The following is a 27397-nucleotide window of genomic DNA, read 5'->3' as shown; positions in this document are numbered from 1 at the left end:
ATGGAAGAAGGGGCCGGAAGAACCAGAAGAAGGGAGGTGAGGTATGAAATTATGACTTCCAGTCATGACTTGGCTATTGAGTTCACAACAGCTGGGTCACCTGACCAAGATCTGCACAAGATTGGGCCCATCAACACTTCATCATGGAAAGAGGGGGAGCTTATGAGGGTCCCACCCCACCCTGAAGACTTATATACAGTTAATAGTTGGTGAGGTAAGGAGAGACATTTACTTCAGGAGTGTAGTCACTAGTATGATGCCTACGATGCTGTAAACAAGCCCTTACTCACGCTCCTGTGAACAACACTAACAAATTCAATAGGCTCCTTCCCTTCCCCCCAAAAAGACATGACAGGAAAAGGGGTACTTGTGGAAAGAATGGAGGGTTATCAGGAATGAGAGTGGCAAAAGAGGGTAACCAGGTGAACATGATTACTATGTATAATTAGCATGTAGAATTAGTATGTAGAATCAACGTGTGCTAATACAGCGTTTTCGGTAAAAAATTTTGAGAAGAAAACACTTAATGCAGACATTGCCGGTGGTGAGAATGCAGGTGTTTTTGTCTATGTGCTAGCGAACAGGAGGTCGACAATTTACCTGGGCTTCAAAGGGTGTGCGTACACGGTCTATGTAGTTGTTTTTGCCTATTGTGTCTGCAATGTCTGTATGTGGGAAGATAGCCACGCCACTCAGCCTGGGAGTATATATGGATGCACGAGGCTTGGAAAGTCTGTGTCGCTAGGTGCCCATCATGCAGGCTGTCTATCATCAGCTTTCTCTATAGCTAGAGTGAGGAGGGCACTTCTCTGCAGAGGAGAGAGGTGGAGGGAGTAATGTTTGGGATTCTGGGTTGTGAAAGTATAGGGAGGTGGGTGGGGTGCGTGGTTTTTCTATCTATGGGCCGTAGGGCGTGCTGCGCCCAGATGTATATTTGTGCCCTGGATGTTGGGGACCTTGTGCCTCCTCCGACGTACATCTGCCTGACAGTCTGCGATTTAGAAAGCAAGGTGGGGGTTGAATTTGGGAGATGGGGTGTGTAGGAGGAATGGATGGAAGTGTGTAGGCGGAGAGGTTGGGGCACCAAAGCGAGCGAGGCGGAGAGTCGAGAGAGGGAGTGGTCCTCGCTCCAGTTCTCCCCGCCCACCCTACAGAAAGCGTCTCCTGATTGGCTTCGAGGCCGCAGGGCTCAGGTTACATTCGCAAGAGTTGCGGAGCGCGGGAGACCGGACCCAAGAGGAGAGAGGCTGGTTCTGCACCGATTCTGTACTGGTCCAGGAGTGCCCGACAGTCCCTGAGCTACCACCCAGCATCGTACAAACCCACCCCCGCTCTGCACCAGGCTCCACCCCAGCCAAGGACCCTCAACACCGGCAATGGACTGCTGCACGGTGAGTCCATACTTGAACTCAGCTTGGTCTGGGGCAAGGGGCGCCCAAGAACCCCTGGGAGGGTTAGTAAGGGATGGAAGTGGGTGCGGAAGACCTAGGAGCCATGTGGAGAAGGATGGTGATGAGATATTGTATTGGATGGTGAAAGGCGCCTGCCTGATCTGAGCCAAGCCCTGGGGAAAATGCTCCCCAGCTCGCGGGGGCGTCTGAGCGCCCAAGGGCCAGACAATCTAGGTTGGATCCGGAGCTGAGCAGAGCTTTCAGGCAGGAAAGCTGCTGGTTAGACGAGAGGTGGAACTTCCCTCATGGACACACAAGAAAGTTGCTGGTGTGCTAGTCCTTTCCTTTGGTATTTTTGCCCCCACCCCCACCCCCGAATTCCTATCTCACTGCTGCTGTCGCGGACTGTGGCTAGATCTTCACGACTCTCAGATGATCGTCTAAGCCCTTATGTGGCGAAGGCGGAGAGAATCCACGCTGGTTTTGGTGGTGATGGGCAGCAAAGAGCCTAGTCAGTGTGGTTCTGAGGAGGAGCTGGTCCAGCCCCCAAGACCTTCTCCTTTGGAGGGTGCTGGGTGAGCGACCATGAGAGGGCCCTGCGAGCAAGGGGAGGAAGTGTCTGTGTCAGCGCCTACACGGAAACTGGACGCTTCTTGTGCCTAATGCCAAAGCAGATCCTGTTAAGAGCTCTTGTATGAAGGCATCCGGCACAGGACTCGGCTCCTAGCTGGCTAAAGGAGTTGAGTGATCCAGACCTATATAAAATGTGTTTGCTTATTCTTAGCCTCCGATCTGCGATCTGCGGAAAAAGATGACTCCAAACTCCTAGTGTTTTCTTTCTGTCAGCCTGGCTAAAGACGCCAGAGGTTACTTAACCCGTCCTTTCTCCCACAACGTGCAAAATAAATAAGTCTGGAAGGAAAGAATAACCCATTTCTTTAAGAGGTGACACTTCCTACTGTCTAGGTGCCAAGAGGCAGTGAGAACTTAGGGACAAGCCATTGCTGACATTTTAACTCTTGTTAAATCAATAACAGCTGACAGTGTGCCTCATCACCCCAGGTAGGTAGGTCTTTTACAGTTGTACAAACAGGGGGTTAGAAATGTGTTCCCCACACACACAAGTAGGCACCTTTGACAAGTGTGGAGCCCTGTTCTCTCAAAAGACTGCCCTCCAATCCCTCCTTGAAGCATACTGATTTTCATTACCTTAAATGCTCGTGGCAGTAAATGTATAGACCAGAAAAAAAAAGAGACATAAAAAGAAGCATGCCAATCACATGTAGTCCCGCCCTTTGAAGAACACTGACCAGGGCTTCTTCCAAGGAAGCTGTTTGCTATTCTCTGGGGAACAGTTTCTTTGCTTATTTGTTTATTTACTTATTTATTTTTAGTGCTGGGGATTGAACTCTGGGCTTTATGCCTGCTGAATATGAACTCTGCTTCTGAGCTACACATTGAGCCCAAGAATCACTTTTTGGCTGGGAAAGGGGGAGGCGCGGGTCTTCACTCTCAATTGAGGAAGAGCCTCTAATACTCGGCACTGTTCCATTAAGTAAAAAAAATAAAATAAATAGAAGGCAGATTATGAGATATGAGTCAACAGGGAGGAGGGTAACTGCTAGTCGAGAAAGAAAAGGCTGAGAAGCCAAGAAGGATGGGAAAGGAATCGGCAGACATGGCCAGTGGAGAAGACGTGAATGGCTGAAGTCTCTAGGAAGCCTGAGAAGGATGAAGAGGGTGGGATGTGGGGCTCCAACCTCCAACCCTGTCTCTCCTGGCTAGTGCTTATGAATACCCAGGAAGCCGTTGGTGCAGGGCAGGTAGATAGCCACCTAACAGATAACTAATATTGATAGATAGATAATAGCCGAGAGGGTGGTTGATGTGTTTGAAATCAGTGTCCACTAGAGAAAGACAGACTACCCACCCAGTAGGGCAACCAGAGGTATTGAATGTCCAGGGTCCAGGGCACCTCCTCCACTGAGCCCTGACACAGTCTTCTGTTTTCATGTTCCAAGTCCACTGGACCAAAGGACCAGATAATATTCAGCATCAGTCTCATTCTGTGAAGTTGGTGGGAGGCAGAAGGAAGGGAAAGGGGACCAGAAGGGTGGAGGGCTGAGATAGGGTAGAGCTGCTACCAGGCAGCCCTGTGCTGTAGAGAGAACAGTATGCCTCCTCGTGTGTTACTCTTGGGTTCTCTTCCATGACCAAACTACTTGAAATTTGGGAAGAATCTAGTCTTGCCTTATGTGTTTCTTTCCCCCACCTTGGTAAGCAAGCTTAGAGAGAAATGCAGAAGAAGAAAACAGATCAGTGTTCTTTTTTTAAGGGAATGTTTTTAAAGGAGCTATTATTCAATGTTCCGGTGGCTGATTGACATAGCAAACATACATGCGTTTCCTGCCTTCGTTTAATAGGAAAAGGAAAAGAAATCTGTTCTGATAGCCCACTACTTTTTTTCTTCGTTGTCTAGTTGACTGCATACCAGCTAACAGTGTAGAAGTAACTGTCTTCCCTGAGGCAGGGGTAAAAGTACAGAATGGTCTGAAGCAGATCATTTCACTGTTTGTTTCCTATGCAACCTGAGGGAGTTATAAAACATCTCTGGGGTTCTTTCTTGACTTCTAAAATGGGAATTTCATCGCATAAAAATGTCCCGAGTACTCAGCACAGGACCTGATATATAGCAGGCAGCTGACAGGCATAGTTCTTAAAGCTGTTCAGATTTGGGGAGCGGAAAGATACTATTCACCTGAGCTAAGTTCTCCTTGGCCCTGAAGAAAATGACAGTCTCAGAGGCAAAGAAATATGGCCGTCCATGACTCCTCCTTTTTTGGCAAGTCTATTCTCCCACCCCCAGATATCCCCAGTTCATTCAGAGCCCCTCAACACAGACTTACCATCAGTCTTGGCTTTAAGAGAAGCAGCGACCCAAGCACCAAAACCAATGAGCTTCTCCCAGATTCCTACCCCATTTGCCTCCAGTTCTGTCTATGTGAAGCCATGAGCAGCCTGTCCTCAGGAATCAGTCAGAGGGACAGGAACAGACTCAAAAGAAGAGCAGTACAGCCTATGCTAGGCCGTGTTGGAGGAGGCTCTACTTGTTTTGCCAGATTTCATATTCTGGATCATCTATGGTGGGTGTTGATAAGGTCGGGTCTTAGGATGGTTGGAGAAAAATACCAACCACCCAAACCACCGCATCCTCTGACAGCGGGTAAGACCAAGGAGAGGGGATCTCGAATGAGTTTTTGTACCTGCTGGCCTCTTTCAAAAATCCTACTTCCTAAGGATATCCCAAAGAGAGAATTGCATTTGGAGAATCAGAAAACCCAAAGGGGTGGATCTGAATTTTATGTGAAGTATATGATGTCAGAGACAGCCACAGAGCTAACTAAGGAAGACAAGAAGACAGAGGATGGTGTTTTAGGCCTATCTGTCCGCATTCTCTTGGCAGCTTCCTGAAATTGTGTTTAAATCAATCGAGAAGCATCTTGAGCAGAAATTAAGGAACTCTGGGGCCCAGGAAATGAGGCCAGCTGGGAAAACATGATGAGGGGGAGTCTTTTGTAAACTTTGTTTTGGGCGTCTGGAGTAAAAAACTATGCTTACAGGCTGGGCATGGTAGGCCACACCTGTATTCCTAACACTCCGGAGGTAGAGGCAAGAAAACTGTGGGAAGTTCAAACCCCTGCCTGGCCTACACAGCAAGTTGAATGTCACCCAGGGCTTCAGGATGAGTCCTGGACTCAAAAGATAAATAAATTAAAACTTAAGAACTATGCTCCTAGGGCAAACCTGTCAGAGACAGATGACTGAATCCTCACTCACACCCTGCCTATAGCTGATGGCCAGGATGAGGCAGAAGGAAAGCTAACTTACAATGTAAGATCTTGACCACCTCACGTAAGAAGAGAGATCTCGAAAGCAGTGAGCTTTTCTTGGTCAAAAAAAAAATAAGGACAAAATCCCAGAAGCCATAGGAGGCTTCTTCTAGGCCTCATAGCTTCTAGGCTTCTTCATAGTTGCTTCCCCTCCCCAGTCCTTACTGATGCTGAAGTAGTAAGCCTCTGAAATTGATACTAGCAGCTTCCGAATCCTTTCTTTATTCTTGTTTGGTTTGTAGTGGGGGTGAGGGAGGTGGGGAGTAGGGGTGATGGTGTGTTTGAGATCTTATGTAGCCCAGGGTGGCCTCAAACTCCTGACCTTCCCTTCCTCAGACTCCAAAACTCCACAGGACGGAGAGCTCAGAAATCTACCACCATACCTGGCCCCAATCCTTTCTACTCTCACCTAAGGCAGGGTGACAGAGGACCAGAAGCTGGACATGAAAATATGCCTACAGCGTTCTGTAGGTAGAGGCAATATGAACACGAGCTGAAGGCTTGCCTGGAGTACATGTAGCCTTCTGTCCAGGGATGTAGCTCAATGGTAAATATTTCCTAATCATGCAGAAGGCCATAGATTTGATTTCCAGCACTCAGAAACAGCAGGTTTAAGAGTAAGGGAAAGAAAGGGAAAGGAGAGAAAAGGAAGAAACCCTGGGCAACAGAGGTGGCTTTGATGATATCACACATTCCTTAATGACAGAAGTCTGTCTTGAGAAATGTGTGTGTCGTTAGCCAACTTCATAATGGTTCAAACCATTACCGGGCATATATGTAAACTAAAACAGCTACAACATCAACCATTAATCTAATTGGGGACTGCCATTGTGTATGTGATATATCATTGGCTAAACATATCATAGCACATGACATATTATTAGGATAAGTCGTGTAAGATTGATGTTATGGGTGCACTTTCGGCTTACAGAATTGATCATTTTACATCACCTTACTGTTTTACAAGGCAATCATAGTTACTGTTTACTGATCAGCTAGAAACTTCCATGAGACTATCCAATTTACTCTTCTCCAGAACCCATAAAGGCGAATATTATCACGGTGACTTTTTTTCCAAATGAAAGGTCTAAGACTGGAAAAGCTCAGATAACCTTCCAAGATCACACAGTACTCCCAAGAGTACAGCTAAGCTGGTCAGCTGGCTGTATTTCCTTTCTTAGGCATTGAAATAAACTCTAGAACTTGACGTAACAAGGTTCAAATCCATCAGCTATAATTATCTAAGACCCCAGGTAGGTTTGTTGTTTTTTTTTTTTAAACCTTCCTGATTATCAGCTTTATCATGACAAACTTAAGAAAGAATGAAAGAGTGCCCCATCTTTATTGTTGAGGAAGAATTAAAATATTTGAAAACCACCACTCTTGCACCTGGGACAAGGGAAAAACTTAAATGGTAGCCATTGGCCTAATTCCTTTCTTCTCACAAGGACATAAAGAAAGAACATCTTGCCTTCTGTTTCCTTTTCAGTTCTTGTTGCTTTACTTCTTTGGGGTGTTTGAGTCCAACCTGGGAGGCAATAAGAAACAGCAAGGCCAATGGGAACACTGCTTCTGGGCCTCTGGTTGACTCCAGGAGCAGTGGCCCCATCTTCTCCCGAATTGAGTTCTGGTGCAGTTCTGCTCTAGAGAGAACTGCTCTGTAGCAGATATGTGTGTCCATTCCCTGAGGAATCCCGTACAAAGAAAGGTCCTTCTGAGCTGCAGGTCATCTTCTGAGAGCAAAGGGTGGTCATTTCCAGGAGTGACTGCTGCTTTTCCCTGCTCTTCCAGACTCCACTTACACTCAAGTAGCCCTGAAACTAAAGGCTACTTTCAAATGGGGCTAGCTGGCTTTCTTCTCTCCATCCTCTCTTGCACTTCTTCCTGCATCCGCCTGTCCCAGAACCTTCTTGGTGGCTGCTGCCTAGGAGGTGCACTAGCCCTCAGAGGGTTCCCTCTGTACTCCTAGCTGTCCTTGAGGTGCTCCCAATCCTACAGGGCACTAAGCCTACCCCATCTACCCCATCCCCTGGTCTTTATCACGCCCAGCCCCTCCGTGACTGAGCCTTATCAACCACCCTTTTTTAAAAACAAAAACAAAAACCTGCCCTATCCTCAGGAGAGCGCTTGCTCCAAGCCAGACGACGATATTCTAGACATCCCTCTGGATGATCCCGGAGCCAACGCCGCAGCAGCCAAAATCCAGGCGAGTTTCCGGGGCCACATGGCGAGGAAGAAGATAAAGAGTGGAGAGTGTGGCCGGAAGGGACCGGGCCCCGGGGGACCAGGCGGAGCTGGGGGCGCCCGGGGAGGCGCGGGCGGCGGCCCCAGCGGAGACTAGGCCAGGTGAGGCTGGCTGGAGCGCTTCGCAGGCGGGAGGTTCTTGGCTTCCTGGCCTGCTTGGAAAAAGCTGGGGACGTCTAAGGTTGGGCTGGGAATGGAGAAGATGGTGAAGGGACTTAAGGATGGGGACCTAGAACACCAAGACAAGTGGGTGGGAGAAGGCCAAGGATGCTGATGTGCCAAGAGCTAACCTGTTTCTCCCTCCTTCTCATCTGCCTCACCTTGGACCGAAGAACTGAACGTTTTAGAAGGTAACCAAAGCGACAGAGTTTGTAGGGGAGTATGCTGGGTGGGAGAAATGACCCAATTCCCTAGTTCTTCTGACTAGCCCTCAACCCCTCCCTGCCAAGAAACATAACTTTGCAGGCCTCTGGTATGTCCCCACGCCTGAGGCTACGGCAGGGACACACCTAGACCAACACGTACACACAGTCAGTCACCCTCATTTGACTGAACAAGCGCAGCCAAGGGCCATAAGCTCGAGGAGGCTCACTCACGTAGCTGCCCTGGGGCACACATCAGCTCAGTGAGCCGGGGCGGGGGGTCCAGGTGACACTCCCCGAAAGGGGGTTGGGGAGAATGATACCAGCAGAAGGCAGATTCTCAGACCTTCTCTTTCCTCAGTTCCAGAGGAGAGTCGGATGCCGCGTCCCCTTCGCAGTGACAAGACTTCCCTACTGTGTTTGTGAGCCCCTCCTTCCCACCAACCAGCCAGCTTCAGGAGCCCTCCCCTCTCCCCGCCGCGTCCCAGAGACTCCCTCTCCCAGGCTGGCTTCGTCGTGGCGTAGCCAAGTCCGTGCCCTTTTTAGCTCTTCAGTCTAACGTGGTCTCCTTTTGCCTTTTCTCCCCACCCTCGTCCCAAACCCCATACCCCCAAAAATGTCCTTTTGCTTCACGCCCACCCGTCCACGCGCCCAGCATGCAGCTCTGCCTCCGCAGCCTCGGTGCGCTTCGCTGCGCGTACTGCAGAGGGCGCCCAATGCGTCGCCCAAGTACTCTCAAAAAAAAAAAAAGAAAAGAAAAGAAAGAAAAGAAAAAGAAAAAGAAAAGCAACCACCAAGTCCTTTCGTTCTGTGGCCAACGAAAGGGGGCGTCCTGCGTCTTTCCACCCTAGCTTAACCTCAACCTCCTAAACCTGGGGCTAGGAAAGAGGGGAAGAGGTTTTCATGGTTATCTGATGATGTCTCTTGCTCTAATGGGAAGTGAAGTCCTATCCCACACCTGCCTGTCACCCCTTTTTTTCTTGAAAATGCACCCTGAGAGCAACCCCTCCCGCTCTCCTTTGTTTATGCAAAAGCCTTCAGAGTTACTGGAGTTTCCGGCAGGAGGAGTCATCCGCAGCCCTGCCCCATGATAGCCCCTCCCCTGTTGGGCTCCTGGGGTTGTGGCTGGAAGGTTTTTAATCTCTGCGTGTGCATGTTACCATCCTGGGTTGGAATGTGAACAATAAAGAAGAATGTCTAAGTGTTCAGAGGGGTGCAGGGTGGGGGGCGGGAGGGAATGGGAAGCGAGGGGAGCAGGGTTTGCATAAGGCCACTAATGGAAGCCAGAACAAAATGTCATTAAATCAAACCAAAACTCAGAGACGGGGTGGGGGCGGGCGTGGGGTAAAAGGGTGGGAGCTATACAAAGACACCGGGGTTGAAGCCTATCCCTAGGGCCCAGCCGAATGTCCTACTTGCAACACCATCTCTGGGATTGCAAATTCATTCCTTCCCTTAATGATAGTACTTTTTAGGCCACAAAGAGGAATTCACCAGTAGAAAGGAGAACGAGGTAGCATGGGATGGAAAGGCTTTAATTATCAACACTCCCCCCCTCACCATCCTCAGCGATCAGAAGTCAGACAACCATAGAAAGTTTGGACTTGGTGGTGGTCACAGTGCTGGTGGATGGGGATTTCTCCAGGAGCCCTTTGCTAGAATCGGCTCTCACAGAAGCTTGCTCAGAGACCCCAGGGGCCGTGGCATCCTCCCTGAAGGACACAAGCAAAGTCATACAGAGGCTAGAGACATCCCTTAGGCAACTGGCATCCTCTAACTCCGGGATGTTTAAATTTTGCTATCCCGAGAATCATCTGTGGAACTTTGTTTAAAATGAAGGGAATCCGGGCCAGTCTACACACACACACACACACACACACACACAGACTGTGCCTCAGGAGGCATAGAAATTGGCCTAAATCTGAGTGTTTAAACAAGTTCCTGGTGGGTTTGTCTAGTCGTCTGAGGGCCACATTTTAAGACATGACCTAGGAGTTGAGGAGGTGGATAAAGTGCTTTGTTTCTAAAGCAGGAAGACCTTCGATCCAACCCCAAGAACTATCATGAAATATATCAGACACAGGCCTGTAATCTCAGAGCTGGGGAGGTGGAGAAGGGGGGATCTCTGGGGTTCACCTGGCATCTAGCTTGTTTGGCCAGCTCCGGATCAGTGAAAAATGACTCCAAAAAGGTGTCCTCTTACTTCCCCATGGGTGACAGAGCACGTATGCCCTTCCCCACGCGTACAGTATGAACATACAATATCAATAAACTGCACTGAGTAAAGATAAGAGTGACGGCCTTCCTAGAAAGGTCAGACTATCCTCTGGCCACATACACACTCAACCTGCACAAACATATACACACGTGTACATTTGTGGACATGCATGCACATACACAGAGAAATGGTCGGATAGGTATACACACATGTACATCTGTGTACATGCATGCACACACAGAAATGGTCGGATAGGTATACACACATGTACATCTGTGTACATGCATGCACACACACACAGAAATGATCAGGTATGGTGCTGCACACCTTTAATCCTAGTACTTGAGGAGCAGAGACATAAGGATCTCTGTGAGTTTGAGGCCAGCCTAGTCTACACAGAGAGTCCCAGGCCAGCCTAATCTACACAGAGAGTTCCAGGCCAGCCAAGGCTACCTAGTGAGACCCTGTCTAAGGAAAGAAAGAGAAATATTACACCAATCTCTACGTTGACACCGTGCCTTGCAGCTGAAGTGTCAAGTATATGACAAAGAGAGCTTTGGTCTTTTGTGTTTGCCCCATCTAGAGTCAGGAGACAAATGAAACTCCCGACATCCACCCTTACCTCTATGATACAGATACAGATATAGATACAGATACAGATGATACAGATGATACAGATACAGATACAGATGATACAGATGATACAGATACAGATGATACAGATACAGATGATACAGATACAGATGATACAGATACAGATACAGATGATACAGATACAGATACATTACAGATACAGATACATTACAGATACATGCATTAGGTAAGTGATATATAGCTAAATGCATTAAGTGATATATATTTAAATGCACTGAGATATCACACACACATACACCACGTACACACACACACACACACACACACACACACACGGCAGTCCGACAGACTGAGCCATCTCTATCCCAGCTTATGAATCAGTCTCAATCCCTCCTTCCTGTACCAGGGCTAAGCAGGAACTCGCTCCCCTTAAAGGCTTTTAATGACATCAGCTTGAAGACATCCACTTGGAGCCTGATCTCTTTCCTTTCCCTCTGTACCACCCCCCAGCTCTCCTGCTCACCGAAGGTCACTACCCCCATACGTCTCCTTGGGCTCCTTTTTCCTCTCTTTCTGGAACCTGATCAGGCAGAAGGTGGCGACTGACAGGAGCAGCACACCCAGCAGCACCCCAATCAGAGTCCCAGCCACTCGGCCTTCAGATGAGTCTAGAGAGACAGGACCCTCAGGGTTGTAGGAGTTTTTGTCCCACCTTCAGATAGCGTCATATAATCTCCCCCAAGCCAAACCTTTGGCCAGGCCCAGCATCTCCTACCAGTCACAGAGAGGTTCAGCTCGCAGGAGGCACTGCCCATCTGGTTGCTGGCCACACATCTGTAGGTGCCAGAGGAGGTCAGGGAGAGATTGGTGAGAATGAGCTGGCCAGACACTTCATCTAGAGAGCGAGAAGGACATGTGTTACCATGTATTCAACTCACAGTGAGACCATAAAACTACCACGAAAGCCCAACGCATTTAGTCCTTAAAACAATCTACCAAGAAAGATTTAACTTCATCTGATTGGTCAGATCCTGGCTCAGAAAGAAAGCAATTTGAGAAGACCCATAGAGGAACTCCAAAGTCACTATAACTTGTGTGCCCTTGCCACCCCATACTGCTGCCTACTCCGAGGAGGAGGAACCACATAGCCAGGAAGGTGGAGCACATACTGGATGAGCTCAGATTCTAGGTGGCAGCAAAAGTCTTAATAGCTAAACATTCATCCTCTAGAATAGATCTAAGCTGAGCCAACCGCTTTTCTGAACTCTACCTCTGCCTCGGAAGGCAGAGAACACATCAGGAAATGATCTAGGGGAGGCGATTGGCTGGCTAAAGCAGTTTACTGGGACTGTAACTACACAATGAAACGGGGCATCTGGGACCAACAAAAGGAAGCTAAGCCTTCGAGATATAGGTCTCCAAAGAAACCCACCAACTGTTTGGACCAGTCCAAGCTAGTTGCTAGTTCTCTCTAGTTGTCTCTCTAGGAAGTTTGGAAGAAACTTGTGACCCTTAACAAATCTATAATAAGTAGAAAAATAGGAAGTGTAGGAGTGTTTGTTCCCTGCCCTCTACTGTCTTCCATGCTATCCAGAAAGACATTTCACTTGAGAAGTGTTTCCCAAGCACCAGCAGGAAGACAGGCAAGAAGGCATCAATACAAGAAAGGAGGAGGGAAAAGGCCTTAGTCAGATGTGGGGAATGGGTTATAGAGACCAGATCTTAAGGTTCCAATCCTGTCTTCCCAATGCCTTGTACTCTTACCTTGAACCATGCTACCAGGAGGAGGCGTTGGAGAAGATCCAAGACGTACCCAGTTGTACACTGGCTTGGGTGCTCCCACAGAGGAACTGCATCTCAGTGCAGCAAATCCTCCCACGGAGGTTTGCCCACTCTGGCTGCATAAGGGGTTACTGGGGGCCACTGCAAAAACCACAGAAGAACCTCCATAATCCTCTAACCCCAGACCTACTGAGTTCAGCATTTCCTTTTTCAGTTCCTCTGTTAAACAGACATCTATACCACTCAAGTGATTGCCACTACTGGGAATGCTGAGTCCTAGAAAGGTCTTCCGCACGCCGAGCCCAAGCACACAATATAATGTCAATGGATAGGTTTCACTTCTTGGCATCTGGGCCCACAAAGGGAAATTATAATTTCTCCTCCACATGAAGGGCCTTCAGATATTTGAATGCATCGGTCATGTGTCCCATCTTGGGCCTTTTGTTTTTCGTATAAACATCCCTGTCCACTTTTCAAACGTCTTGCTCAGCTTTGAACAGGCTCTGATTTATGATGGGGGCGGGGGGAAGCTCTGAGCACACTGTGGTACTCAGTGATAGAGGCTTTGTTCCTCTGATGGCCACTTCCCTCCTCTGTCACTGACATTAGGAAAGGACAGACTCCAAATCTGAGCTACCAGTGGGAGGTTCCTGAATGACGGAGCTAGTGAACTATGCTATGACTCAACACCTCCATATATGGTTAGTCTCTCGATACACATACACACACACGCACACACACACGCACATGCACACACACACACTTAGATATTAGGCCCTAAGGGAGATACTGTGGGGTGGAGTACTACTGTGACCATCTAGGGTAGGGTAATTATTTTCTTGAGGCTCCCAGTGCAGCTATGAGCTTGACCTGCATATCAAGACTAAAGGTGGGGCTGGGGTAGGGGTAGCAGGGTCAAGGTAGGAGAGTGGTTAGTGCGTCCCCAGTATGCCTTACCCAGCACAGTAAGGTTGATTAACCCCAACCCGTTGGTGTAGAAATCTGGTGGGTTGTTAACGTTGCAGAGGTAGGTGCCAGTGTCTGAGGGGCGTAGGTCAGTCAGTTTCAGGGTAGCCAGTCCTCCTGTAGGTGGGTTGTGGAGAAGGCTGGCCCGATCTGCTTTAGAGCCAGTGGGATACAGGTGGCCATTGGTGAAGTATAGAATCTGAGAAGAGGCCCAAGGCATATAAGTCCCCTTTTCTGCAAAGAACAGTATACTCTCAATCACACCATGGGGTTCAGTCAATTTAGTGTCAAACCAGACTATATTCGCACGGGGGGAGTTTGGACTCATGAGCTGTGTGGAAGAGGAAGAGAGAATGTAGGGCCAAAATGGCTGAAGTCCTCCCCAGTCTTAATCCTGGGTGAGCCCTCTCTCTGTCTCTGGCCAACCCCCAGCGGGCACCCTGCCCTCAACTTACCGGCACGGATGCAGAGATGGGCTTCCCAGGCTGCACAAAGCTCCACTCCAAGGCAAAGTTGTCGCCCACCGATGTGCTGTAACTGCAGCTCAGCTCGGCCGTCTTGCCCACTGGCATGCTCAGTGGCTCAGTGGGCACCGTCACCTGCACAGCTAGCCCTAGGACCGAGGACCCCAACAACACAGAACCGGAGGGTCTGTCCCATACTACTATGACTGTTTAGAGGCCGAGGCCTCCTTTGCCACAGCACAATTCCTTCATCAATTCAACCTCTTCCCTCCTGAAACTTGAGGTTTCCAGGAGGGAGGAGCCCACGGCCCAACCCGGTTTTTTGTGGGTAAAAGGTCCAAGATTAGGCCAGGTATGAGGATGTATTGGCAGTAAAGGAAATAAAAGATCCTGCAATGGTAAATCCTCAGATGGCGACAGAGGCCAAGCTCGCCAGCTTGCCTCTTGCTTCCCCTCCCAGCCTTCAATGCCCCCTTGCCCGCCTGGCACAGTGGGTCCTGGCAGCAGGAACTGAGCAGGCTGGGAAACCCTGCCCTGCCCCCAGCTCTTGCCTTGATCCCGCCCACCCAGCCTCTCCTCACCGCTAAGGCACAGGAAGCCCAGCAAGTGTCCACAGAGGAAAGCCCCCAGCAGAGGCCAGGCCATAGCCACTGCTGTCACCGGGTCCTGTCCTCTGTCTGTCTGAAGAATGTAAAGGGGTTAGGGCCAGGAAAGCCCGAAGGGCAGCCGCTTTGTGTTGGGCTGGAGAGAGACTGGCTATCTCAAAGCAAACAAGGGCAGAGGCGGGCACCCTCAGGTAAGAAAAATGCTCCTCCCTCCTCTAGGCCTGATTCTGGGATACTTTTTTCCCCCTCCACCGCCAACTTCTGAAGCTTTCAGGCCCCAGGGAAGGTGCTGGGCTTAGGATGGGCACCCTAAAGACAAGGGTTCAGAACTGGCACTTTGCAAGGAAAGTGTCTTTTAGCAGAAGAGAAGGCATTCTGATACTGACAGGCCAATGATGACGTCACCTTGGAGGCCATAGGCAACAAGCACGCATCCCAGGAGCCGTCATAGAATCTTCGGAGATTCTCTTCCCACCACTTGCTTGGGGAATGAGTCTCTCCAGGGAAACTATACCCATTTCTCCATTCCCAGAGGCACCCAGGACAGAGAATCTGAAGACCCCACACTTGGTAGGAAAGAACAGAGTAGGGTTAGGACATCAATACACACGCGGCATCTTACACCTTTCTTCAAATGAAAACGAGGCCTGTTACCCATGGGGTAGGAAGGTTTGCTTGCTAAGGACCCAAAGGCACAGGTAGGAAACACAGGTGAGGTTCCTCTCCTCCATCCTGAAGAGGAAGATGTAATGAAGTGTGTGGAGACTCAAGCCCAGGGTCCCAGAGTTCCAGCAGCAAGTGCCCCAGTTCATCATCACCCCCCCACACCCCCTGCTGTTGAGAATAGGTTATGGGCTCCTTAGCCTCAAGTTCTCAGCACCTTCTCTTTCCATATGACAACGAATGGCCCTTCTACAGACTCTAGAAGGACTACAAGCTAAGAAGCCCCGTGGATGTATAAAGCCTCCTGGATGCACAACCTGAGTAGGTAGGATCTACTTTGTGGCCTCCTGCAACTCAACTTCAGAGAGGTCCTAGTCGGCACAAAAAAAAAAAAAAAGTGATTTGATTACGTGTCCGGGCAAATGCGATGTATCTTTATTGAAATTTGCAAAATAAAAACAAAAAACATCAATTTCAAGTCAGGTTTTAAAATGTCTTTCCTATCCCCTGCTCCAACAAAACCCAGCCATGCCAGCAGGACAGGTTATATTAATACAGGACAGCATTAGGTAAGGGTGTTATACAGATCACAGAGCCAGGGGCATCACTGACTGGCAGTCCCCTCCAGAGCCCTTGGAGGGTAGCCGGTCTCCACAGTGTTCCTCTGGCTTCATAGAGAGAAGCAGGGAGGAAGTGAAGCCTTCTTACTCCCAACCCCCCAACCTCAGGTCTGTTTCCTTCTTTTGTCCTTGGCCCCAGATTTTAGTCTTACTGAGGCCCAGTATTCCAACAATAGAAGGAGGTAGGGGCAAAGGACTGGAGGTCTCTAGTGTGGGCATCCTCCCAAGATTCAGTCCTCTGTGCCACAAGAGACCTTTACCAAAAGGTGAGATACCAGATTTAGCTAGTGAGCGCCTGGGCTATCACACCAGAGACCCAGCCTGACTCTGTGCAGGCACCATCACAGGCACAGCTCCCATGCGGCTCAGAGCAGAGGAAGAAACCCCACCCGGGGTCAGGGATACTGCCTGAGGTGGAGGTTCATCTGTCCTGGGCAGTCTCGGTGAGGACAGGGCCTGGCTAGAGACGCTGGGTGTGGGAGTAAATGCGCCAGGTCTTGGAGGGGCAGCCTTGGGTGGCCGCAGAGCTCGTGCTGAGGTGACCGAGGAAAGTGTCCCATTCTTGGAGATTGTGTCTGAGCCTTTGGTCCAGGGCAAGGTCCGGGGAGCAACAGCATCTTCCCTGGTCATCAAATAAGTAACATCAGAAGTCAAAAGGAGAAAAGGGAGAAGAGTTTCTACACGCTTGTCTTACTGTTCCTCCACACGCATACATCAACTCCCTGCCCCCTCTCTCCCTTTCCCTCTCTCTCTCTCTCCCTTTAAAATTTTCCCAGGAATACTGTGACACCCACTGCCCACCTCTCTATTAAAAATGGGAGAGGCCTGAATTCCCAGATGCCAGAAAAAAGTCAGAGTTACCACCTCCTCAAAGATCAGGGACACCTACTTGATGTCATTCGCCAGCTCTTCCAGGGTCTTACTCCTGCGTTGGTACAACAGGACCAGCCCAGCTATCAGGACCAATCCAACAAAAGTGCCCACAACCGCTCCAGCGACCACTGCAGCCTTGGGCCCTAAAAAGGCCTCAGAGTCAGAAAGGTAACATTCATCCGTTCCCTATTCACTACTAGTAAGTTCCACTACTCAGCTATCACTGTGACATTCTGCTCTTCTCTCTGTTAAGATGGGGTTTAGAGAGCTGTCAAATAGAAAATGGCCAGACACTGACCAAGTGTCGGTTCCTGCCTTTTACCAAGTCCAATTCCCAGTCATGAGTCAATGAGAAGCCGCAGTAGCCAGGCCTCTTCTGCAAAGCCACCCGCCGACCATACTTCCTCACCACACTTACCCCTTACTGACCTGTCATCACTTCCAAGGTCACATTGCACTGGGCAAAGCCCACTCTGTTTTGGGCCTTGCAGACATAGACTCCAGACATGGCGGTGGAAAGGTTGGTGAGCTTTAAAGATCCACGGACAGCATCTATGAAGCCAATTTAGCTGTCAGTCCAAGGGCTAACTTTTCCATTAAAAACAAAACTATGTATATCATGCTGCCCTAGTTCTGGAATGGCCTCTTTGCTTATCTCTGGCCTTAGGAACGGGAAGGATACAGCAGTACTCTGGGCTCTGAAGACAGGCTAGCTCAATGCCTGTTCCATTTCTAGTCCTCAATGGTCCCAACTGATCTCTGAATAAAAGTACTATGCAGAAAACCCAAATCATCATTTTAACACTTGTTTCTGAAAGGCAATGTGGGGGTTGGGGGGAGGGGTGACGATCAGACAGAAAGAACATTTGACTAGAAGCTGGAAGAGCCGGTATCCCAAATGCCCTTGTGACCCTTGTGGTTCCCCACCTCTTTATCTGTAAAATGGGGACAATACTCTTCAGCCACTGGGGTTGAGAAGTGTGGACAGGCACTAGAGAGATGGCTCAGAGGTTAAGAGCACTGACTGCTCTTCCAGAGGTCCTGAGTTCAATTCCCAACCACCACATGGTGGCTCACAACCATCTGTAATGGGATCTGATGCCCTTTTTGGGTGTGGCTGAAGGCAGCTACAGTGTACTGACATACATAAAATGAATAAATAAATATTTTTTAAAAAGAGAGAGAGAGAAGCGTGGAAAGGCTAAGCATGCTGACTGTTTGGCTGTTGACTCTGTGCTGAGCCTGACCCAAGCTCTGTATGTGTTTATTTCTTCACAAGAAATCTATTCACTGAGCCCTTTTAAAATTTATTATATAATTATTAAAATGCTCAGACGAGAGGTTGGGGAAATAGTTCAGTAAATGCTAGCCAGCCACCCTAGCCAAATCAATAAATATAGATCCCAGTGAGAGACCCTTTCTCAAAAGCTAAGGCAGACAGCTCATGTCCCAAGGGTGACAGCTGGCTTCCATACACATGCTCAAGCATCTATACTCAACTTGTGTCTGAGGAAAAATGTCAAAAGGGTCCCAGGGGTTTAGTTCAGTATTAAAATTGATGCTTAGTGTGTGTAAGACCCTGCATTCTACCCATAGCACCAATAAGATGAAATAAAATGGTCCAGTGAAAAGTATTAAGGAGAATAATAAAAATATTTATGCCCACCACTGACACCCACTTACACTTTAACACTTTGCTATACTTCTGTTAATTATTCCTCTTTCCCCACTGACATTTTAAAGTAATACTTTGTGGCCAGTGAGATGCTTCGGTGAGTAAGGTACTTGCCACATGAGTTTAATCCCCTGAAACCCATACAAAAGTGGAAGGAGAGCCCCAGCTGCACAAAGTTGTCCTTAACCATACGTCATGGCACACATACACACTCGCCATGTGCATGCATGCACGCGTGTGCACACACACACACACACACACTATAATTAATAATAATAATACTTGCTTAAAAATATTTAAAGTAATACTTCAAAATGTATCTTCAAAAAACAGTATCCATGAAGCTGGGTGTGGTGCTGTGCACATTTAATCCAAGCGCTTGGGAGACAGAGGCAGCCAGATCTTTGTGAGTTTAAGGTAAGTCTGGTCTACATTTTGAGTTCTAGAACAGCCACAGATACATGAGGCCCTGTTTCAAAAACAAAACAATACAAAAACAACAGTGACAAAAATTCTTGTTGTTTCATACAATCAAAATACCATTGCAAAACCTCAGCAATTAATAATGACCTTCTAAAGTCATCTAATGACTCATGTTTCCAAATATTTTTAGTTGCTGAGCATAGTGTGTAATCCTAGAACTCATGAGGCTGAGGCAGAAGGATTATTAGTTTGAGGCCGGCATTAGCTATATAGTAAGATTCTGTCTCAAAAACCAAAGAAGCTAAAAAACTGGTTGAATGCATATTACTTTTAACTTCAGAAGATATCATGTATATCTAAGAGGCATTTAACTATCATCAATTATTTTGATGACTTAAAAAAATAAAAAATAAAAATGTGTCACTTAAAACCAACAACAACAAAGTCAAGGGTGTGACTCAGTGGCAGAGTTCATGTACAGCATTTAAATATTATAAATTATTTTGATGACTTAAAAAAATAAAAAACAAAAATGTGTCAGTTAAAAAAAAAAACAAGTCAAGGGTGTGACTCAGTGGTAGAGTTCATGTACAAGGTCCTGAGTTAAATTTGCCAGTATCACACACACACACACACACACACACACACACACAAAATTTCCCCAAATATTTTTTATAGCTGGTGTGTATAAGTCTCATTTTATAAACAAGAGAACGGGAGAAGAGTCACCAAGTTACTGAGTTGCAGGACTGGAACTTGAATCAGGCTGTTTAGTTCCAGACCTCAGTAAGAGTAGGCACAGATCTCAGAAGCTCTGGGCATAGCAACCGGTAATATATCATCTTTCCATGTCCCATTCTGTAAGGCCTGTCCTCGCCTCTCCTGTCTGTGAGGTACCTCTCCTCTCTCCTCATCTTCCGCCACCATCTCAGGGACCTCCAGGAACTTCCTTACCTAAGGCTGGTCCAAAGAAGACTTGGGAGTTTGGGGCCAGCCTCTCCCACTGGTACTGAGCAGTAGGTTTACTCCTTGGGGACTTGCAGTTCAGGGTCACATTGGTCCCCACATAGGGTGCACCCTGTAAACTACAGGATGGAGGAGCTGGAGGAACTAAAGAAGAGAAGACAGGTTAAAATCCATATTCTAAGGGCCCGGGTTCCGATCCTGCAATCTCTTTAGTCATTCCACATTGCATCCCCAGTCTTATGCTCAGCCACTTGCGAGGGAGACCTGCTTCACCTCCCGGCGCTGGCGTGGGAAAGCATCCAGAGATGTGCCCGCTGGCATGGGAAAGGATCCAGAGATGTACCCGCTGGCGTGGGAAAGTATCCAGAGATGTGCGTGTCCTACTCACCCAGCACTTTGAGCTCTATGGTTTTGATTCTGTTGCCCATATTTGCGCCGTCACCATCCAGGACATTGACGGAACAGCGGTAGGTTCCAGAGTCCCCCTCCTGGAGGGCGTCCAGGCGCAGGGACACATTCCGTGTGGAGATAGAGTGGACCAGGGTCACTCTAGGTTTATTTTTCATGGCGCCGTTAATGTAAGACAACACCTAGTGGGGACAAGGACATCTGTGAGTGGTCTCCAATGCATCTGTCGGTATTGTCAGCACCTCTTGGCATTGTCAGCATGTCTTCCTCCTCAGGAACAGACTTCCTCACCGCTTCCTGACTTGAACCCAGCCTTCTGTCCTGAACCTCCTTTCATTAACCCGTCTTCTCTCCCACCCATTCACAACAACACGCAGTTCCCATGTATGGTGGCTTTTAGGGGAGTACCATACTGGTAGAAGAAAGAGCAATGCAACGAAAAGCATGTGTGGAAAAAAAGATTAGATTGTACAGCTTTGTAAGACCTAAAGGTTCTACCTTTAAAAGCCACATTAAAAAAAAAAAAACAGATTTTTTTTTCCCCTATAATTGAAAAGGTATGGCTGGGAAGATAGCTCAGTCTCTGACATGCTTGTCCTGCACACATGAAGATGTGAGTTCAGACCCCAGAACTCATGTTTAAAAATCAAAACAAACAAATATCAACACAATAGAGCTTTTTTTTTTTTTTTAACAGCACTGAGTAGTTTCTTAACCATTCAAGAGCGGTAATGTCTGATGCGATTAGAACAGCATTGGGAAGGCAAAGTGAACTGATATTCAGCATCTGACAGGTTGGAAGGGCCACCACACCCACCTCACAAATGTCTTCAATACAGTGCCAGCCATTAACATAGCACACAGAGTATGTTGAAATGGAAAAGATGGAATGAGAAAGATGACATTGACCTATGATGGAAAGGCCTACGCTTTTGTTTGTTTGTTTGTTTTTGTTTTGTTTGTTTGTTTTCTCGAGACAGGGTTTCTCTGTGTAGTCCTGGCTGTCTTGGAACTCACTCTGTAGACCAGGCTGGCCTCTAACTCAGAAATCCGCCTGCCTCTGCCTCCCAAGTGCTGGGATTAAAGACGTGCACCACCACTGCCTGGCTAAGACCAACTCTTTTGGAAAAGACTAAATCATTTCCAGTTTCTCCCCTATTGAGTCCCTAAAACATCTCACCTTCAAGGCTAACTACTTTGCTACAAGAATTGACTTTCTCCCCAACCCCTTCCTATATCCAAAGACTGTCCTGGCCAGTGTCCTTTTACTCTTTCCCTCCTGACAAATATTCTAGAAGCTGATACAGGATCATATACGTGGAGCACATATAACTCTGAAGCTGGAAAGCCACAAACTGGTGGCCTCTGGGACTTGCTGGCGAGCCAGCATAGCCCAATGGGTGAGCATCGGGACTGCTAATATGAGAACCTGTCTTAAAAACAAGATAGATACAGCATCTGAAGACTAATGTCCAAAGGTTGACTTCTGGCCTGCACATGAACACACACACACACACACATACATCAACATGCACACACATCCAAACATGCACATACACACACAAAAATTGAATTGGGGGATTGAACAAGAGTGCCTACCTTGCCCCTCAGTGTATTCAGGAATTCTTAGGTTCCATACCCAACACTGCATAATCCTAGCACTTGGGAGGCAGAAGCAGAGGCAGGCAGATCTCTGGGAGTTCATGGCCAGCCTGGTCTACATAATGAATTCCAGGAGAACCAGGACTATAGAGAGAGACAATGACAGAGGGGGTGGGTGGGGAGAAATCCAAGATAATTAGATCAAGTTAGATCAAATGACTTCTTTGAATACATTTTCCTAGACTGTGTGAAGGAATCTGAAAATGGTTTCATTGGCTCCTGGATAAAAGAACCACTGAGTGCCAGTCCTGTATAGTGGAGGAACAGAGCCGCCAAGTGATGGAAGGAGGCCATACTTGTCACTTACAGATATAAAGAATTTAGGGGTTTGGGGCTGCCAAAATGGCTCACAGTTGCCACCAAGGCTGATGATCTGAAAGTCACATTAAGATGGAAGGAAAGAACTGACTCCTGAAAGTTTATCTCTGAACCCCATGCTAGCACCATGGCCTGTACAAGCCGACTCTACACAAATATCACGATGATGGAGATTGATAATGATCAGGATGATTGATGAGAAATTCTGCTTAAAAGGGAAGGGGAAGTGCCTGGAAGGCAGATGGATCCAGGGAGAGACCTGTACTTGACAATCTCAAACCCAGAAAATGTCAGCACGCGGGCACAGCACGTAGAGTTTTTGAAATTGGTGATGTAGGGATGGTGCCCCTGCCTTTAAACTTTGCACTCAGGAAGCAGAGCCAGACGGGTCTCTGTGAGTTTTGAGGCCAGCTGGATATACATAATGAGACCAAAAAAGAAAAAGGTTGTGTTATACTCACGCGGTGGTTCCTCTATCCTCAGCCACACCCCCAGCCCCGCCCTACTCCCCACCCCCTGCCTCTGTACTTTTCCCACAGGCACTTTTACCAGTTTTGTGTACTGGGTTTCACATGAGAATCAACTCTGATACTGTGAGGCTGTCTTTTTTTTCCCCTGTAACTTTGTCCTTCATCCTCCTCAATCTCTGCCAGCTCATCCCTACACCCCTAGGTTGTCATTGGCTGAGATTTTTCCGCTCACCTGGTCTGGTTCCTTCCCTTCTTGTTCCAAGAACCAAAGGAGGAGGGGCACCTCCCAGGGGTGGGATGAAGACTCCTCCTGTGTCATCGTGTACCAGACGGGGAGCACCACTGCTTCTCCCTCTACCGCCTCCAATTTGTTGAGGCCCGGGGGGACGTGCAGCTCAATCTGAGCCAATGAGAAGGCAGCTGAAACACAGAGCAAGGAGGTTGTGAGCTCCCTGGTCAAACGAAGGAGCCTGCCTAACTTCCGTCGCTTGAAGGGAAAACATGTCCCTCGAGGATGAAGCCTGGAGACGCACCCGGAGACCTCTTTCCCAGGGTCCTGCTTCTCCTCACTCCGACGTCTTGTGTTCAGAGTAGGGATGGGACCACATTTCTATGTATTTATACTAATCCTGAGGTACAGAGTCTGAGTAGATTCACCTCCAGAAGGGCGATTCCAGAAGGGAAAGCAGACTTGCTTTTGACCCACAGCCCCACGGCACACACTTGCTTTTCCAGTCTCCTTGGTGAAAGGCAAGGGAGAATGGAGATGCCAGCTCAGGTCACCCAGACTCCTCAAGCCCGAGCTTGCAACCGGATGGCAGATCGCGACGCAGTTACTCATTAACCCCGCGGCTCCCTCTGAACTCCGAGAGCCGGCCGGAGCCCTGCGCTCCCCAGCTCCCGCGCCTGCTGGTGACTAGGAGAATCCCAGGCCTCCGCTCAGCCACATTGAGTCAGCTACCCTAGGAAAACGCACGTCTGAGACCCAGCCAGACCCTCAAGAACATTTTTGGGGGTGCCGGCTATCAAAGCGAAATGGCACTGAGTTGTAGGGAGTTTCAGGATGAGAGAGATGAGGACATTCTTTCCACAAGTACAAAGCTTCCCCAGCGTGTGTTGGGGAGGGGGAAGGGAGTGTCCCCTTCGGTTAGGGAGACACTGATGACACTCCAGTGCCCAGAACACTTGCTTTCTGCCCTTCGGAGAAGCGAGAGGGCGTGGAGTGCTAAAGACTTTGAGGAAATAACTTTGGGTTAGTACAGAACCGAACCTGGGGACACCGGCGGCTCTCGTCCTGGGCCCTGCTCTTCCCGGGTCAGAGCACTCTGTATTCAGGACAAGCTGCCACCTTGGGGAAGGTGAGCGGGCAGCCGAGGCTCGGAAGCCCCAGACTACCAGCGCTGGCAAAGCCAGGCGGAAGGTTGGGGAGACTTAGAACCCTACCGAGCCAGGATGCGCGCCTCCCCCATCGCTTCCCGGCCGGGTCTTAACCGAGGACCCCACCCCTATTCCTTGTCCTTCGTGGCATCCCCCACCCCTGACATTTCCTGGCGAGTCCCTGTAGTCGTAGCAGGAAACTTGCGTCCGCCGATAAGGCAGAAGACAATGAAGCCCGGGACGCTAGACCGGAGGCTCTGCAGGCGAAAACAACCCCGCCTTGAGAAGGTCCACCTCCCCCCAGGGACACTGCCTGCAGGTTGTTCCGCTACCGCCAGGCGCGCCTTCCCAGCCTGGTAAGGAGGGTAAAGTGTCTATCATCAGACAGACTCCAGCTTCCCTCCTCAAGGGCGCCCTTGCTGCCTCTTCCAGGTTTTGCACTTGCAGTTTGCAAAGTGAGGGGCAGGGGCTGGGCTGGGGCTGGGGGGTGAGATACCGTGGTGGACACACTTGCTTCGAGGTGAGCAAAGGGCTTCTGAGATTTGCCAACCCTCTGCTCTAGCGTCACTTGAAACGGAACCACCTCCTAACTGATCAGACCTTTTTGTGACTGGGTGCTGCAAGGGGAAAAAATGAGGAGTTGCTGGGTTTCAATGAAGGCCTCCGGAGCTGCTCAAGAATAGCATCATTTGGCCCAATCTGAGACCAGAAGGAGAGAACAGGCCAAGGCCCTAAGCAGAGCGAATAGGCCCTACTCCCCAGGGCTACTATTTTTAGTTTCCCTCTTTCTCTGAGAAACTCCCCTTGTGGGCTTCTCACGCTCCAGGGGCAGTTCCGAGCCACGATAGAGCACTGGAGCAGGAGGGCCTTGGTGCCTTGTGCCTTGTCCTTAAGAGCAGCGAGCGGAGCGCATTTAACCCTCCAGAGGCCAAGAAGGGCAACCCTCATGGCGTCAGTAGCAACTCAGGCTCTGGATCGTTGATATGACAAAATCAAACTCAAAGCTGAAGGAGAAAAAGGAGGGGCCACGGGTGACCTACGGAGGATGTCTGTGATGTTCAGGCCGCCAAGATAGGTCTTTCCTCCCTTGCTGGGAGGCTGAGACTGCCCTCTGCAACACAGTAAGGACCAAGTCGAGGAAGAAGGCAGAAAAGAAACAGAAGCTGAGGTTGAAGACGCAAAGCAGAGCTGAGAAGCTGAAGGAACAGGAAACAGTCCAAGCTTTGGAGTGAAGGGCGGAAGCTCACCTCCTGAGACTCACATCTGGGAACTTTAAGATGTGATGCCTGTCAACACCACTAGAACACAGACTAGGCTGAGAGAGAGAGATCACCGTGGGTGAGAACAAGATCCCCATCGATGTCACTAAATTTACTGCATTCTTCCAGGTCTTGCTTGCTCTGATATCTTCTAGCCCAAGGAAGGTGTTAAAGCAGAATTCCAAACCCAGATAGCAACACAGCCTGGGGAGTAGCTTCTAACGGACTTAGTTTCTCCTGAGTCATTTCTGTCCAGATATAGTACTGGGCCAACTTCAGCTCCTGCTGAAACTGGTTGTCCTGGGCAGCTCACCCAAACACTTGCTTCAGGAGGTTCTGTTCCTCTGGGACCCTTTGTCACCCTCTCCCTATTTTCCTTGTTCCTTTGGATCTGAGAAAAGATAAGGACGATGGTAGACCCGAAAACGTGCTATGTCTAAGCAACTGACCTCTTCCCGAATTTCCTGTGTCCAAACGACCTCATGGTCAGGCTTTGGGGGCATCTCCTTTGATTCCCAGGGCAGAAAGCAGGAGAGAAAGAAAGGAACTTGAGGGAAACACTGGGACACTAAGTACTGCTTGAAGCACTTGCGTCAAGGCTCAGGACCAGGCATTCCTCCCGGGGCTCTTTCACACCAGCTTGAATGTGGGATGAGGTGGGGGTTGGGGGGGGAGTACTGGAACTAAGTCCTTAAGCTCTTTAGTCACCATCTTACCCAGTGCCTCAGCTTATCCAGCTGTGACGAGTGGGGGTGGTGAGTAGACAGGAATAACTGCCTTAACCCATCCCAGAGGTCTTGCCTGGAGACGCTTTTATCCCCCCTCCCCAACACCACACACCACACCAAAGCTGGAAGCCGTTCAAGCCATAGAGGACAGAAAAGGTAGCACCAATGAGTGATGCCCAGAAGTGAAGAGGAAAGAGGAAAAAGACAAGAAATGTCAAGCAAAAGTCCCTTCAGACCCATTCCCAAAGTCCTCCCTAGGATTGGATGTACCTGATCAAAGCCCCTCCAGACCCGGTGTTTGACTCACCCAGGGTACTCAGTCCCAGGAACAAAAACCGCAGCAAGCTGGTCTCAGGGGTTCCAGCCGGAAGAATCATGGCCCTCCTTGGCCCGGAGTACTCAGGGACCGTTGGGCACACAGTGTCTACAGGTGCTATGGGTGAACGGCGGCAACCCCGAATGTGCACAGGAACCAGGCTACTGACAAGGGTGGCTCCAACCCAAGCCAGCGGGTGTGCTGATGGGGAGGTGGGGTGGAGACCGACTGGACAGGGGGCGGGGCATTCAAAGGGGTGGAGAGGTCACCGTCCTGCCGGGCGCGGCGCGCTAGTGACCCGTAGCGGGGGAGGAGAGCTCTCCCCGGGCTCGAACAGCCGGATCCGGCGGCCTCTACCCGGTTCCTCTTCAGACTGGGGTCGGAGAAGTCGTGGCACTTCGTGAACCAGCCCTGGGAGAAGGAACCACTCTCCTGAGTTATACCTCCCGCGCAGGTGTCCGACATTGAGGGTGAAAAAAGGAGGGATGGAGGACTAACCTAAATCTAAGAAGCCACTCTCACCCGACAATAAAAGCCCTGTATCTGGGGCCAGAACGGCCCGCTCCAAGCCTGGCGTACCGCATCCTGACTTAAAGCAGGGTGACCTTCTCGGAGGAGGAGGGGAGGCCCCCAACCCCACCCCGTTGTGTGGTGTGGGTTCAGGTGGGTCAGACGCAGCCGCTGAGATGGGGATTCGAACATTAGTAGCCCAGACCCCCCTCTCCGCCCGGCTCAGGCCCGAGGCTTCTGGGGAGGACATCCAACATAGCCTCGACGCCACAGGATTTCCTTCTCCAGAGTTCCAGAAAACAAGGCCCCGAGGGGGAGTCTCGAACCTTTGCCTCATTGCTGCGAACATGGGAGACCTGGTACAAGGTAGATGAGCAGGAAACTGAGGCAACAGTCCTCAGCTTCTCATCGGTGAACTGACCAGGGGGGAGGGAGCTGCTGCAGGAGGACGGGATATAATTTCTTTTCCTTCTGTACAGCCGCTGGTGTCTTCTCGGCCGCCCATCCTTGCAGTGAACGGCTTAGGCCGGCTCTGATCCTTTAATTCCCAGGACTAGATCTTTCCGCTGTGAATTTAATTTCAATCCCACACCCCTCCCATGTCATTCGGGGA

General features: G+C 49.3%; 3 protein-coding genes across 3 annotated transcripts; 1 reads left to right on the top strand and 2 right to left on the bottom strand.

Annotated features, from left to right (window-relative positions):
* The first annotated feature begins 1127 nt into the window (after positions 1–1127).
* On the top strand, positions 1128–8842 carry Nrgn (neurogranin). Its single transcript, XM_028755899.1, has 4 exons — positions 1128–1391; positions 7401–7627; positions 7858–7875; positions 8249–8842. The coding sequence occupies exons 1-2, from the start codon at positions 1377–1379 to the stop codon at positions 7620–7622; spliced, it is 237 nt and encodes a 78-aa protein (XP_028611732.1). The 5' UTR covers positions 1128–1376; the 3' UTR covers positions 7623–7627; positions 7858–7875; positions 8249–8842.
* A 561-nt stretch (positions 8843–9403) lies between these two features.
* On the bottom strand, positions 9404–14556 carry Vsig2 (V-set and immunoglobulin domain containing 2). Its single transcript, XM_028755754.1, has 7 exons — positions 14493–14556; positions 13903–14117; positions 13439–13646; positions 12464–12622; positions 11475–11594; positions 11223–11367; positions 9404–9599 (listed from the first exon to the last, which is right to left on the bottom strand). The coding sequence occupies exons 1-7, from the start codon at positions 14554–14556 to the stop codon at positions 9467–9469; spliced, it is 1044 nt and encodes a 347-aa protein (XP_028611587.1). The 3' UTR covers positions 9404–9466.
* A 1036-nt stretch (positions 14557–15592) lies between these two features.
* Esam (endothelial cell adhesion molecule) lies at positions 15593–26462 on the bottom strand. Its single transcript, XM_028755798.1, has 7 exons — positions 26266–26462; positions 22827–23014; positions 20125–20326; positions 19725–19880; positions 17102–17224; positions 16689–16815; positions 15593–16421 (listed from the first exon to the last, which is right to left on the bottom strand). The coding sequence occupies exons 1-7, from the start codon at positions 26333–26335 to the stop codon at positions 16103–16105; spliced, it is 1185 nt and encodes a 394-aa protein (XP_028611631.1). The 5' UTR covers positions 26336–26462; the 3' UTR covers positions 15593–16102.
* Between the last annotated feature and the right edge of the window lie 935 nt (positions 26463–27397).

The sequence above is a fragment of the Grammomys surdaster genome, unplaced genomic scaffold, assembly GCF_004785775.1.
Source record: "Grammomys surdaster isolate TR1022 unplaced genomic scaffold, NIH_TR_1.0 126086, whole genome shotgun sequence".
Taxonomy (NCBI): domain Eukaryota; kingdom Metazoa; phylum Chordata; class Mammalia; order Rodentia; family Muridae; genus Grammomys; species Grammomys surdaster.
The sequence above is the reverse complement of the archived record's forward strand: the minus strand, read 5'-3'. Positions and strand labels throughout refer to the sequence as shown.

Bases quoted from the DNA above. Each gene is read 5' to 3' on its own strand.
- Vsig2 (XM_028755754.1), bottom strand. From the start codon at position 14,556: ATGGCCTGGCCTCTGCTGGGGGCTTTCCTCTGTGGACACTTGCTGGGC. The intron at 14,118-14,492 runs GTGAGGAGAGGC...GCCTCTAAACAG, and splicing joins GGGCTTCCTGTGCCTTAGCG to TCATAGTAGTATGGGACAGA. The intron at 12,623-13,438 runs GTAAGGCATACT...TGGTTTTTGCAG, and splicing joins AATCAACCTTACTGTGCTGG to TGGCCCCCAGTAACCCCTTA.
- Esam (XM_028755798.1), bottom strand. From the start codon at position 26,335: ATGATTCTTCCGGCTGGAACCCCTGAGACCAGCTTGCTGCGGTTTTTG. The intron at 20,327-22,826 runs GTGAGCGGAAAA...TGTCCCCACTAG, and splicing joins AAGGGAAGGAACCAGACCAG to GTGTTGTCTTACATTAACGG. The intron at 17,225-19,724 runs GTAAGGAAGTTC...TTGGCTTCATAG, and splicing joins CTTCTTTGGACCAGCCTTAG to ATGCTGTCCGTGGATCTTTA.